The sequence below is a fragment of the Squalius cephalus genome, assembly GCF_949319135.1.
Source record: "Squalius cephalus genome assembly, chromosome: 3".
NCBI lineage: Eukaryota > Metazoa > Chordata > Actinopteri > Cypriniformes > Leuciscidae > Squalius > Squalius cephalus.
Window position 1 is genome coordinate 12783802 of NC_137124.1, and position 15461 is coordinate 12799262.

The 15461-nt window shown below is 36.6% G+C and overlaps 1 protein-coding gene across 1 annotated transcript in view; it reads right to left on the reverse strand.

Annotated features, from left to right (window-relative positions):
• The window catches only part of nav2a (neuron navigator 2a), a 193931-nt gene extending 180865 nt beyond the window's left edge, over positions 1-13066 (reverse strand). Inside the window, exon 1 of the mRNA XM_079866104.1 lies at positions 12544-13066. Within this exon, the coding sequence (XP_079722230.1) occupies positions 12544-12780 (237 nt within the window). The 5' untranslated portion in view covers positions 12781-13066. The remainder of the gene's footprint in view (positions 1-12543) is intronic.
• Between the last annotated feature and the right edge of the window lie 2395 nt (positions 13067-15461).

Sequence of the window (15461 nt, forward strand, 5' to 3'; positions counted from 1 at the left end):
TGCGATTGTGGTTGATGAATAAATGCACTTACGCAGCTCTGTGTGACAATACAAAGTCTTTAATCTTGTTTTAATAGAAAAACATGAATGTAATTTAGAATTATTGGAATTACTAATAGGAATTTTTTCACTGTTTTAATTCTTGAGAGAAGTTTCTTGCTTTACCAGTTTTCATAATGTAGAGGGTATGTTAATTTTTATGATAAATAGCCTATAATAAACCAGGAAACTAGATGAGGTAAAATAAATCATGCGTATATTCTCTTGATTTCTGCTTATATGTGATTAATTCTGATGAGATGTAAAAAATAAATGTCCTTAAATGACAACAATCGTTAGTTACAATTGTAATTTTGAGCAAAATAATCACGATTATCAATTTAACCATTATGCAGCATGATGAAAATGTGACCCAAGTTTTCATTAACTAAAACTAGACTAAAATTGCCAGACATTTAGTCGACTGAAACTTGACTAAACAAAAACAGGACAAGTTTGACTAAATATGATAAAGACTATAAGTATATTTGACACAGGACTAAGTCTAAATTAAAAATAGCTGACAAAATTAATACTATTCAAAAAAAATTAAATTGTGGAAAGGTTATAGAAAAAAATATATACAAAATTTTTATTGTACAAAATAATTTGGGCTCTAAAGATGCTACAAAGCTATATGTCTAACCAAACTGTGTTCCAAATTTGAAGTTGGTATCACAAAAATGTAGGTTTTAAGTTACCATTTTCATGGTAACGCAATGCTAAATTTCAAAATGTTTTTGCAGGATGAATTTTGAGTGTTTAAGCTTTCGAATGATACCTAATTTATGATGATTACTAAAATATCAGAGAGAGAAAGAAGATAATAAAGCATCAGGTCACTGACAGTTAACAGGTTAAATAGATAGAAAACGCTATCATAATTCACTCACCCTCATGTCATTCCAAACCTGTATGCATTTTTCTATTATGTGGAACACAAAAGAAGATGTTTTTGTGTTTTTGTTCCCTTTCCCTTAAAATTTTAAGCATCTAGTTTTGAACAAGACAAGAGTGATAAATGTTGCTAAAAGAACCAAAGTAAACATCAAGAGAGATTTATGTTATTCCAGCATAAGAATCGATATATGTAACTACGCAGAAAATCTATAAGGATTTCATACAATGGAGAGAAAACATGTAACCGCTTTTCCATTTGGCTTGAAAAAGGCCAGCAAAGCCTGTGCCATTGCTCATTGTCACCTCGGCAAACCCATTTCCCAGCAGCCCTGAAGGAAACTGCGGTTCGACATTTTTTACAGAACACATGTCACATCGCGCACGGACACACGCCCTGACCTAGAGCAACAACTTTTGCTCAAGGGTTTTCCGTGAAGTGCCTTCCCGTGTTCTCCTTCACCACCCCTCTCTCCCCACCCCTCTTTGTCCCTGTGCTTGTCTGTAGCTTTTCCGATTAGGATTCAGTACTCAAACCCGCTCTTCCAAACGGTGGCAGAAACGGGATTCTCCAGCTTCACACTCCAGGTTACACATGGCTAGAGAGGGAAAAGACGCCTTTATCCTTCGTTATCACTGGGAAAGCTCCCAGAGTGTAAAATTGAATTTTGATGAGATCATGTGCCGTGCCACAGCCGAGGGGAGACATTAGGGAAGAGTTTGGGAAGTGGATGAGGGCTTAAAGGAGAATACTGAAGCAGGTACCGTATATCAGCAGCGTCGCAGCCCCCTGCGCTAGAGACTGAAGATAACAGCCTCAAAAACAGCTTCCAGGGACTCTGGGAAGGCAGTCCATCCTTGTGCTGATGTGGAGAGAACTGTTAGTGGAGATCAGCAGGAGAGTCTCGCCTCGGGCTTGTTTGGGCGGATGTGCTGTGATGAATGACAGAATACATGGCTTTTTGTCTCCGTGCACAAAATCTCATTTACCATTAACATTGTGTTTACCGGAGCCTGGATGCCAGTAACAAAGACCCTTTGAAAGGTCACACAATAAATTAAAATTGGGAATAACACTCCTGCCTATACTATGACGGGAATTTCATAAGCCGATGAAACACCCCAGATACGCACAAAAACGTGAAATGTCTGTCAACCAACAGTCCATACACAGTATCTCTCAGAAAATCTACATGAATTACAGTTCATGCCATCTTAAGGGGATTGCAATGTTTTTGCGAATACAGATGGCATATAATAATCTGATTAATCCTGTAAGAACATGCATGGCTTGTCAAGTCCATTACGTGTCTCCGATATCCAGAATGTCCAACTGATGGCTCAAATCTGTGGTTTATAGCAGCAGCACAGTGAGACTCTTGAAGGTTGTATCCAAGACCTAAGCACTAGTGTAGTTTAATTAAAAGACGTAGATGAGACCTACAGATTCAAGACTGGTCATGCTCAGCTTCAACCTTCCAACTGGGCCTGACCACCTGTCCCTCCGTGAGGAAGAAGAGGGGACTGACAGATGGTGTCAGAGAGTCAGAAGCCGGTTTTTCCACTCTCCACCCTCACGTCACATTCAGCGGCTCATCAGTGCCACCTGCCCTGACCGACAAAAACACTTTCCCCTCACTGACATTGTTCATGGAGAATCCAACAGACCAGGATGAAAAGAGGTCTCCTGCACTTCAAAATTTAAGACATGGGGGCAAAAATCCCACATATATGTTTTTGTTTTATGAGTTTAAGCAATATTACACAAGCAAGAATTCTATTCGCCCCAAACTGATTGCAATTGCAAATGTGATATTGATTTTATAAAACAGTTCAGTAAACAAGAAGTTAATATTGAACCTTTTAGACAAAATATAGTCAGTATTGTCTGTTTTTGCTCCATTTTGCTGACTAAAATGGTTTTAAACAGATCCACAACAGAACTGTAGTGCATCTACAGTGCAAAGATGGCTTTTCTTGATACCGATTTAATTTGACTGGTAACAACCCTGTGTCTTATTATTTTAATTGAATTTATTGATTAAATGTAAGAATCTCACATAAAGGTTGATGCATATAACTAAGTGGCAAAATATCACCTCTTAATGGAAAAGTTAAATTAACTGTACAGATATGAAAAATAGGAAAAGCTTTTGGACAGCTTAGATGGCACAACCAGCCAAGGTACTAGCACTAAAACACACTCAGCAAAATACAGTCTAATTATCTTTATTGCTAAAATCCAAGAAGATAGATATACTTGCATTAGCAGTGGTGATTCACAACATGTTTCATGTGGCGGACCACTTCAACAGTAAAACAGAAAATGTGGACCAGCAAAAATCAAAACAATTACTTAGGCTATTTTAAGAAGAACAGCCTCCGATTTACTGATTTATATATATTTTTTTACCAGACTGCTGTTTTGCTCTCATTTCACTCAAATGAACTAGAATACTTTTAGCTGACGAACCTGCTGTAAGTAAGCCAACTTTTCATTAGCTTATAGATGTTGGACCTAACACTTATGTTCACAGTTACATCACTGAACTGACACGAATGAGACTCCTTTTTTACAAATTAAAATGTTACACAATCCGTGTATTAATTGCAACCGGTTGATTAATCATTGGTGTTTTTGGTCAATTATAATGATTTATCTAGTTTTTAAAATCAGTCATTCAACTAGATGACTACTTGAAATCCTTCACGGACCACAGTTTGAGAACCAATGGTGTTATAATACCTTGTTCTGTGCTGTACTTTAACATACTACAAGACAGCACTTAACCATACTAAAGTATACTATACTGCACTTTGTAGCTTTAATACAATACTGTGCAAAACTAATGCAAACAGCAAGCTAGGACAAAATAATCAGAAAAACATTCACACAAAAATCTGTTAAGACTAAAATATGCTGTATGATGTTAAATTATACAATAGACTGTAGCATCCTAAACAACGTTGTAATGTAACTGTATACAAAAATACACTATAATACAATAGACATCATTGCACTAGGCCTGTCACGATTATGAATTGTGTACTGACGATTAATTGTCATACAAATTATTGTAATTAACGATTTAATTCAGTTTTGCTCATCACAGTGCAAGTATGTAATTTTTTGTGTGTTTTTCTTGAAATTGTATGTAATATAATACAATTTACTTCAATGCAAATGTATGTTTAAATAACTAGTTAATATAATATAATGTACGATAATATGATATAATATAAAGTCTCATGTCTCATTAAACCCATAATAAGGAAGAACTTTTAATGTCTTTGTGTTCTTAAGAACAGTGTTTTTTATTTTGTTTATTCTTTACTACTACCAGATTGTGACTATCTCCACACCGGAAAAGCAGACACAATATCACACATTAACCGCTTAAATTTCCCTTTATGACAGCATGAAATTGAAATAAAAGTGAAACTGCACAATTATCGCAATCTTGTATAATTGCAATAAGATCAAATAACCATGATCAGATTAATCAATAATTGTCACAGGCCTACATTGCACTACAGTACAAACACTCATAGTGCGCACTATCATCATACTATAGCATCAGTCAGAAACCTTATGTCTCGTCTCACATCTCTGCTGGCAGGGAGCAAGACCTTCCTCTACGGATGAAGAGTTCCACGCAGGAGTTATTGAGATGAATTGTCAAAGAGGTGTAAAGAAAGAGCGCAGCACACACTTCTCATCTCCAGTGGAGAAACTCTGGCAGGGGGAAGGGGAAGAAAACCTGATTACGGTGATAATGGCTGGCTGTAAATAAAGAGGCTGCGACAGTCATTTTTCAATGTGCTTTCCAGCCTCGCTGATATTATGTTCAATTAGGCTCAGATATTTCTATCATGGGCCAGTGGAAAACGATCAATCAAGGCTGTCAGCAGTCTCTCTCGCTCGCTTTGCATCTCTGGGAAGGAAGCCAACATTACTAAATAAAGGTGCACACACAGAGATATACTGTTCAAAATGGCAATTACTGTCTTTGATGCAGTTTTAGCACTCCAGTTAAATCTGCAATAGTCAGAACATTACAGTAAGGAAAGAGATATGGCTTGCTCGGCATATCCCATGCAAAAGTAACAGGAAGTAAAAAAGGCGATATGTCTAAATAAATAAAAATGTTTTCAGGATAAATAATCAGCGGGGCAAATAGCACGATGATTATTTTTGATTAATCGAAAGAAGCAGAAATCGTATCACGATTAAAATACAATTAATCGTGCAGCCCTATACCCAAGGTCAATATACAAAGTAAATATTTTCCAGATAACATTTTAATAATTTATCACAACAAAAGCAAATAATAATATTTAAAAAAATAGGCTATAATATTCATATTTAAAGGTACACTATGGAACTTTTTTTGTTCAAAATTAACTACATTTAAACAATGAGTTAATAAATTATTAATCCTTCTTCCAAAACATGTTAAAACAATTTGTCTTACCCTGATTCACTATGGTAATATTATAAGCAGTGTTGGGGAAAGTTACTTTAAAAAGTAATGCATTACAATATTGCATTACTCCCAAAAAAGTAACTAAATGCGTTACATTACTTTAGCGTTACTCTTTCTCACCTGGGATAGGTTTGCTTGTTTGTTTTTTAATAATAACAAAAAAAGTTTCATTTTTGGCAAATGTTAAGGCCCTTTCATACCAAAAGTGAAATAATAAACGTCAGGCTGAAGGAAATGCATATTTACGCCTGTACAGTAGAGGGCGCCGCTCAAACAAACCTTTCAGCTGTACTGTCATTCTGGATTAAAGAACAATAGGAAACAGGAGAAGGAAGTTCAACACTCTTATTCTAATTTTTGCATAATTATAGTCATTTTTGCTTATTAGTATGGTTGAATTGGATCATTGAGGGTCAGCAGCAAATACATTGGTTAATAAAGTGAGATTAAATACATAAAATATATTTGTGCAATTTAATATAGTTAATTATAAAAGTTTTGCCTAAAATTCTGAGATTGCATTTGACTGTTTTTATTCATTTTGAAGAATAATGAATGTTTTTCTGCAAGTGAAATGAGTAAATGCATGTTCACATTTATTCTAAAACTAAAATAACCATCATGTTCACACAGCGCACACAACACCTCCTCACTTTATTTCTCTCAACATGGGGACAGGAGAGCTGTCAGTCAATAAATGTGAAAAAGTAACAAGCGTTACTTATTTGAACAAGCTTAATAGCTTATTAAAGCTCTCTTAAAGCTTAGATATTTTGTTGTAAATTGAAAAAGTAATGCGTTACTTTACTAGTTACTTGAAAAAGTAATCTGATTACGTAACTCAAGTTACTTGTAACGAGTTACCCCAACACTGATTATAAGTGTTTATATTTTAGATTTTCGCAGGAAACTGTGTACATATGTCGCTAGAGAAAAGTTGCTCCAGCTACTTTGACGCGTGTATGGTGTTGGAGTGGAATAAGTTAGTTGTCACAACGAACGAGAAAGGTTGACATGGAGCCGCTAAATCTCCAACTCCCGGGGAGTCACCCGTTTAAAACAAAAAACGTGCAGATCAGAGGAGAGTCTACTGGCCAACAGAGAACAAGACAGAGCTCCGCAGACGTAATAAAACAAAAATTGAGGGATTTGAAATGTTGTAAAAGCGAAGCGGAGAGGTGTTTTTATTACTCAACAGGTGAGTAATGTATTTTATTGAACGATAAATTGCCATATGTTGCTATCTGTTGTGAAGGGTCATTTTGGTTGTTGTAGCGCAATGCTGGAATTGATTTTCAAGGAAGTACCGTGTCTATTAATGGGTAAAGCTACCTTCTACATCTTCAGCCAGTCAGCTTGAGATCCTTTCCATCTAAACTGGTTATATCTCTGAAGTCTAGTAATGAATAACCATATTCATCCACAGTCACACAGAGCCGAAGCACAACCAAAACAATCTTCTGTAAAATGCATGCAGTTTTGTTTTTTTAAACACGCTGGAGGGCCAAAAGTTGCAACTGTACCTTTAATTAGAAAAAAAACGGTATAAATGAGTTAAAAATACATAGCTGCATTTACATATGGAAGGGAGATCATCATAGTTGGGGTTATTTGGCATCAAAAACATTGAAAACACCATTAGATCTCTTTACTGTCAACATTATCCCAAAGACTATCAATATCAAAGAAATGGCAGAGGCCTTAATAAGTCAAAACACATATGCACTTTAACACTTCACACAATATGACTCAAAGTGAAGACGATCAAAACAAACAGTCATGTCAACAGCTCAGGCACAAACACACAGGTTTCTCATCCTCCTAATGAGAGCGATCTGATGTCCAAGATGTCACAGCCAAGCAGTTTGATGTGCAATTAGTGTCACTCTTCCATTCCCATTAGCACAGGGAATCTCTCCCAACTCCCAAGCATGATTCAGAAGAAAAACACAAGCAACTTTTCAATCTGTCAAAGCTTTTGTCCAGTTCTATCTAGAACCTTAGTTCCTAAAAATCAATATTTGAAATTTTGAACATTTATTTGTTCATAATTTTTTCACCTGTTAACTCTCCTAAAATTTTTAATAAGCCGTAAGATATTGAAGGGATAGTTCACTCAAAAATGAAAATTCTGCCATTAATTACTCACCCTAATGTTGTTCCAAACCCGTCAGACTTTGGTTCATCTTTAGAACACAAATGAAGAACTTTTTGATGAAATATGAGAGCTTTCTGTCCCTCCATCGACAGCTACGCAACTGACACTTCGATGCTTCAAAAAGTTTATAAAGAGATTGCAAAAATTATCCATATGAATTTAGTTTCAATATTTGAAGAGAAATGTTTTGTCCCCCCATTGCTGCCAATGGAGGGACAAAAATCTCTCAGATTTCAACAAAAAGATCCTCATTTGTGTTCCGAAGATGAACACAATGTCGTCTTACAGGTTTGGAACGACATGAGGGTGAGTAAATGATGACAGAATTTTCATTTTTGGGTGAACTATCCCTTTAAACAGAGTCTTCAGGCAAAACTACTCAAAATAGTGAAGGAAAGATAACAGCACTTGTTGGCTCAGTCAGTTTTCACTGTGTGTGGCCTCAACAAACACAGCCTTTCGTCTAGTGTACACTACTGACACAGTAGCCATGTCAACCAAAGAGGGGTTACAATTAAAAAAATAGGCAAATTCAATAAGATTAAATTCTGCTCTTTTATGCAAACATTAGTGTAAAACATTACCCGTTTCATGTTAGCTTAGGGTGTATTAACACTGGGAAAATCCTCTAGTTCACTTGCTTTGGTCTGGACCAAATACAATGTTGATTTTTTTTTTTTTTTTTTTTTGGTGTGGTTCGCTTTCACACTGCCCTTTTTGCAAGTGAACCAAAATTTGTCAACAAAACCACACGTGTGCTGCTAAGGTCATCCATTCATTGGACAGAAATTCAAATCGTACCAGAGTTCGTTTGGAACCGGACCGAGACACCTCTTCAGCTGGGTCTCAGTACGGTTGTTTGGTCCGCACCCGAGTGCGATTGCTGTATTCCAACCTGTCCAAAAGATCCGCACCAAGGGGGGAAACGAACTTGAGTTCCATTCAATTGAACCAAACCAGAAGGTGTGAACACACCCTTAGTTTCAAAAGGTTCAGGTTATGAATCAAAAAGCAAAAAAAAAGTTTGTCTAAGTACTGACTGTTTGTGAAATTAACCATTGCAAAAGGAAAGAGCTAAGGTTCTTCAGCAATCAGAAAGTCAGTAGGTTTCAGTGGTTGATGAAACAAGCAAAAGATGAACCTGAGAGTCTGAAAAAATCTATAATTTAACAGATTGTTCCTAATATTATAATCAAATTATAATTACAATTATTTAAGTACAAGTACGTTTTAAAAAAGTTTTCAAACAACATTTTAAAATTCCATCAAATTTAATTGGAAAATCCTTACATATTTTAAGATTTTTAAATGAGTAAAAAAACTAGAGCTTAATAAAATATTTTGAATTAATCTTAATGGAACAAGGGAATGGACCATTTAGTTCACGTGATTCCTATTCATAAATTGAAAAAATTTTTTTTATGAATACGAATCACATAAACTGAAATGGTCCATTCCCTTGTTCCATCAAGATTTATACAAATGTTTTATTAAGCTCTAGTTTTTTTACTCATTTAAAAATCTTAAAATATGTAAGGATTTTCCAATTAAATTTGATGGAATTTTACTATGTAGCAATTGATATTCGTAAATCTTAAAAAAAAAAAATTGAGTGTACTTACTGCTTTTTGTCCTAAGGAACTGTATACAACAACAAAACACACGTAGACTACTTGTCCCTTCATTACAGATTTACATATCACGAAAACATGATTGAACCCTTAAAATTACAGACAAAAACCAATATTGCACAACAAAACAATCAAGAGAAACCTTTTTTGGGACCAAAAAAATAATTTCCTGCCATAATGGACATTCAAAAGTAGCCAGTAATTTAGACAAATAAATGCAGGGCTGCATAAAGCAGCGAAGCATTGAGACAAATGGAAATGCAATAGCTAACCATTAGAATACCATTGTGTTTTTGCAGTGAGAATTGAAGAACATGCAGAAAACACATTCGTTTCACCAAGCAAAACAAAGCAATGAAACATTCATGAGAATATATGAAGACGCCACTCAATATAAGCCACTATGCTTTTTCAATTATACCTATTTCATTAATGTATTTCATCCTCTTCATTGATTCACCCCTCGTGCTGTCAATGAATGGAGGACTGGAGTTCACTGGCTCTTTGTCATTACTAGGCCCTAATCTAAAATTCATAGCTTCACATTGAAAAAAATGATGTAAGCTTCACCTCAGCGAGCAATTCAAGAATGAAGTGCATTACCTGCGACTCTCCCAGGAAAAGTCATTTGATGAACACACGTAATCAAAAAATCAGGGCCAATAGTAGAGAGAAAATCCAATTAACCAAAGCAGGAGCAGCTCTCTCAGGAAAATCTATATAGCATGAGGTAATTGGGAAACACCTAGCGTCAGATCCAGGGAGACCCCTGTTATTCCACAAACAATAGATCGTATATAGCACATGGATAGACCTATTCATAACCACTGGTTTCAATTAACAGAAACTATTGTGCAATACAAAATATCATGTCACGTTCATACCGAACAAATTTCTGATTCATATCATCCTTTGGATAACTTGAATATGCAATTAGTTACTTGATTTTTGGTCTTTATGCCAACGATCTTCTTGATGTCACGGTGTGTGTTCGACTCAGTGAAGGCGTAGTGTCCTGACAAGAGTTCATCATGCTGGAAAATTGGAAAACAGCAGCTGTGCTTTTTGCTACTTTAATTAATTCATGTTCTACTAGAATCCCAGGTGATCAATTTTGCATATCTAATCGAGTCAAACCAAAGAGGACGATAGAAAAAAAGCCATCCACCACCAAGCATTTCAGTCAAATTAGTCTGTATACTTTAATAGTCCTTCAAGACTCTCCTTTAAGTCTGGGCGAGAAACCAAAATGCCCCTAAAGGATCCAGCTGGGCAACCAGGAAGCTCAAGCCTCATCTCTTCGCTTCACGCTAGGATTTACACCAAGCAAAACATGTCATACTTGGAGAGGCAAGCAAACGGGTATCCGTTTACATGTAAAATCAGATTCCCAAAGACGGAAGTGAAACATGGGCCTTGAGGAATCTCAAAGCCAATTAGCTCAGCTCTTGAGAGCACAATGTAAGGGGCGAATCTGGATCGGATCGGATGCAAAGCACACTCAGGTTTGTGAGGACTGCCCTAAAGTTATTGTGCATTACTAGCTGTTTATTAGTTTCGTTTATCATACAACTTGCATGACTGGTAATCTGCACTGAGACAAAACAAAGCAAATTACACTCTTACATTAACACCGAAACTCTGGCATCGTTTTTCTCACGCTTCACTGCTATAAAGCCTCAAATTTTCCATACGCTTTGTGGTCAGCACATGCATTTGCAAGCAGTCATAAAGTAGACACACAAATCTCAACACAAGTCAATTAAGCGGCCATTGCACCTGGTGCTATGCTATTGGGCCATATGCCAAGGGACGTGCACGGCCTCAGCTGACCATAAATCACCGGATAATGTGCAGCATGGCCAAGGTGAAAGTGTTCCAAGTTTCTCCCTTAGCATTCAAATAAAACTGTATTGCCAGGTTTCACAGACAAGGCTTAGATTAAGCCGGGATTAGGCCTTAGTTTAATAAGGACATTAAAGTAGCTTTTATAAACGTGCCTTAGCGTCTTACTGTCAAACATGCACTGAACTCTCGGTTGATAAAAGGGATAGTTCACCCAAAAATGAAAATTAGCCCATGATTTACTCACCCTGAAGTCATCCTAGGTGTATATGACTTTCTTCTTTCAGACGAATTCAATCGGAGTTATAAAAAAAAATGTCCTGGCTCTTCCAAGCTTCATAATGGCAGTGAATGGCTGTAATGGATGGCTTCAGGGTGAGTAAATCATGAGCTAATTTAAATTTTTGGGTGAACTATCCCTTTAAACCAAACCTTGCTTACTCGAGGTATGCTGGTTCCAAGAACGTGTCTGGGAGAAAGTTCATCCAACCCAGAATATGTTAACGGTTAACACACCAGGCATTCTCAACAGAGCGACGAATCGACGAGTCGCCATGGAAACGGACGCTAAGAAAAAGTGCGCCATACTACTTTCTTCTTCTTTTGTTAAATGCAGATTTACACAGTGCATATCGCCACCTATTTGCTGGTTGTGAAATCATTTTTCAATCTTTTCGTTTAATAATCTTCAATCACCATGAATAGAACTATAACGTTTATTTGTTGCTAATTATATAATAAAAAGAAAGACTGATTTAACTAAATAACAGTCTGTGATTGCAAAGATAACATGGCTGTATAAGTTAATTTTTTTGTCATTTTGCTTCCAGATTGCTTGAAAGGTAAGATATACCGTATATCATATCATATGTCTTTTATTATAGAAAAATATTATAGCATAGAAAACGTCCTGTTGCACAAAAAAAAGAGAAAACGTCTGAATGCAGATCAAAGATGTGTGAGATGAGAATTATATAGCTATATATTATAATAAAACTAACATTACCTTAACATTACCTGAACAGAAGAACAGAACAGAAGCTGCTCTGGAGTAGGTTATGTTCAGAGAGTAAGTGCTATGGCTACTTATACCCTGAAAGTTGAGGTTATCCGCTTCCTACCTTAAACATACCGGGTATGTCACATAACCTGCTTTCTGGAATACCCCCCAGGTGTGCATCTTGAGACAAGACAATGGCACTGACATATTTTTAGATATGCCAGTGCAAGTTGCGTTCAGTTAAAACAGCTCAAACATGCATTTTAGTCAAAGACTAGGCTTAAGGCTTGTCTGTGAAACCAGGAGTAAATGATTGAAATGCTGCAAACAGCGACTGAAGAATCAAATCCAGGCACAATCCTAGTATCTGGAAGCTGAATATACAAAAGCATATTAGGGGCATTTAGGAAAATAGGCAGCTTTGGGAGTGGGAGTTTTGCTCTCCTCGAAAAGTAAGACAGGAGTATCTCAAATCAAAACACTCACCTTTTTCTGATCATCCAGACCATGGACTACCTGCTTCCGCTTTTGAGGCTGAGATGTAGACGCCTCGGCTCCCGACTCAGACATCTTCCTAAAACACTCCTTGAAGTATCCACGGCACTTCTTCAAATAAAAATCCAACGCTCTCAGACCTGCTCCAGTGTTCCCGAATCCAAAGTCCCTATGCAACCGAGCTAATTCCCTTTGCCACAGTAGTGTCCATTCATTCGTGCGATTCATTGAGTCTGGGGCAGGACAGACGTGCGATCACACCATGGTGCATCCCTTCAGATGAAGCCCAGCACGGCTGCTCTGTGACAGGCATCGGGAAGGGGGGAAGGGCCCCTGTGACCAGCAACCCCAACTTCATAATTACACATTTCGGTATTCACAAAGTCATTTTCCCGATGAGCTGAAATCTTTCAAATGACATAGTGTCATAATCTTGCAGCTTTACATCACAGTCGGTTCTTGTAAAATCCTCCAAATCCAGAGATCGAGGTACTTTTGCTCCAGACTTGGTCTTCTTTACATAATCAGGTGCATGTGTGACAGAAGAAAACAAGACAAAGCAAACTTAATTTTAAGTGAGGGCAAAATAACTGTTAAACTTCAAGAGTATTGAATAAATGTTTAAACTAAATACAGTACAAGCAATTTGATATTTTATTAGATGTGCACGTGCAAGTGCATTATATTGTGTTCTGCTGAACAACGCGAGCTTGCAAACGTTGACATTTATTTTATATAATTATATTACATCACAATTCATATTAGGGCATCCAATAAACAACAAACGTGTCTTGATAAACTTTCTAACCCTAGAATTGACATATTGGGCAAGTTGGATTTAGGGAATAATACGTAAGCCGCGACACACAAACAAATATGTATTTGAACAATAGTTTTTAAAATACTTATTCTGACTTATGACATTTTTTCACAATCCATGCATATGGATAAAGACTCTTAATTTAAGAAATCATATCTCTGCCATCATCAAGCAACCCCTCCTTCACAGCGCTCGCATTGTAGTCGAGATCCTTTGGTTTTTAAGTGATTTAATATAAAAATGTAACATTGCACAACAATTCAAACCGCGAATCTTATAGATGAGGTTTGATTAAACATATTTTACACCGAGCATCTACTTAATAACGATAGAACAGAAGATAAAAGAGACAACTCACCCCAAACAGGAGCGCTGGGTGTCCGCTGAGGGATGCGGAGCAGCAGTGAGTGTGTGTGTGAGTGAGTGCACGCGGGACCAGCGCGCGCTACAGCAGCTTCAATCCATCACATTACGTCATTCCGCGCACACTAGGCTTTTCTCGCCGCTTCATACCGCTGAACGTCTCCATGGAAACGTCAACAGCGAATACGCACAGTGTCACCTAGCGGCAAACAAAGGCGGTGTTGGTAGCGATATATCAACAACATAAACAATAGCATGATAATTCTAGATTAGTTTAATATTTAAAAGTTAGATTTCATACTGTTGACTGGGAAAAGACAATTTTTAATTATATATAAAAATATATATTATTAATAATAATAACAGATAATTATCTCACAACCAGAGCCTAAAACTAACTTTTTGCCCCACCTGCCAATGGCCGTTGACTTTAGAAAATGTACCGGCCATAAATATATATTTACCGCCTATGAAACTGTTTTTGCAAAAACAGGCAGATATGACACCAACATTTTAGATGCCAGTGAAAAAAAATCACAATTATCTATTCCAATTTCGAGACCACCGCTAAAACCACCACTACCCAATGTAAACAGAAAACATTCAAGTAAACAGTCAGCAATAAAATAATAACAAGAAATCAAATTACAAACACAAATAAATACAATATAACAAAGATACAAATGAAATAAACAGTGCTTTTCAGGTTTTTCGGGTAGGTCTAACAAGTTTTCAGGTAACGTTACAGAATTTTAATAAATTAAACAAATGTAAAATAACAAGGCATAGTCTTCACTGTATAAATTAAACATCCTTAATAAAGTTACAAAAGGTATTCAGTCAAGAGCAGTGATTTTTTTCTTTGTCCTTTGTTGTTTGATTAAACAGCAGGAATATTATTAGGCTGCTGTCACTTTAAGAGCGAATGCACGGATCTAATATACCGATACTGATACACATGCATTTACTTTCTCAACTGTTTATAGACATAACCGACTATGGTTCCTAGGATACTCGCTAATTTTGTTAACAATTGTGTGTGAATTTGTCCGCTCAAGTGCAAGAAGAAGAAGAAGCTCAATTCAGTATTTGCAAGCTGTTTGAGACACACACGCACGAATAACGAAATGAGCTCCATTTTGCATCTCCTTGCGCTTAAATTTCAAGTTTTCATGTCAAGGCTTAAACTTTCATGACGATGCAGCGCTGGCCCGTAAACTGTCCCGAGTATCATTGTTTTTGAAAATGCATAGTTAGAATTCATAAAAATGTTACCGGCCAACTGGCGAGTAACACCGTTTCATACACTCGCCAACGCCGATTTGTACTCGCATTTGGCGCTTGCCAAGTGTTAATTTTAGGCCCTGATTACAACTGAAAGAAAATGTGTTTTGAAGAATTACAAATACAGCCAATAATTGAATAAACATAAAAACAAAACAAACAAATGAATAAACAAATGAAAAGATATAAAGTTAAATAAAAATATTAACATGTTTACAAATAGAAACACATTTTTCAGCTCTTATTTCTCCAAACATATTATTATTTTTAGGTAATGTTGAACTTCTGACTTTAAAATTAAAAACAAAGGCTTATTTCCCCCAACAAGTAACAACCAGGTTCACTGAGTTTTTTACCCCCATGACCTGCTGTCGAAGTAGCAGCCGGAAGTCTGACTCCGCCTCCAGTCTGGGTTCCTCTACTGTGATTGGCGGAGAGCGGT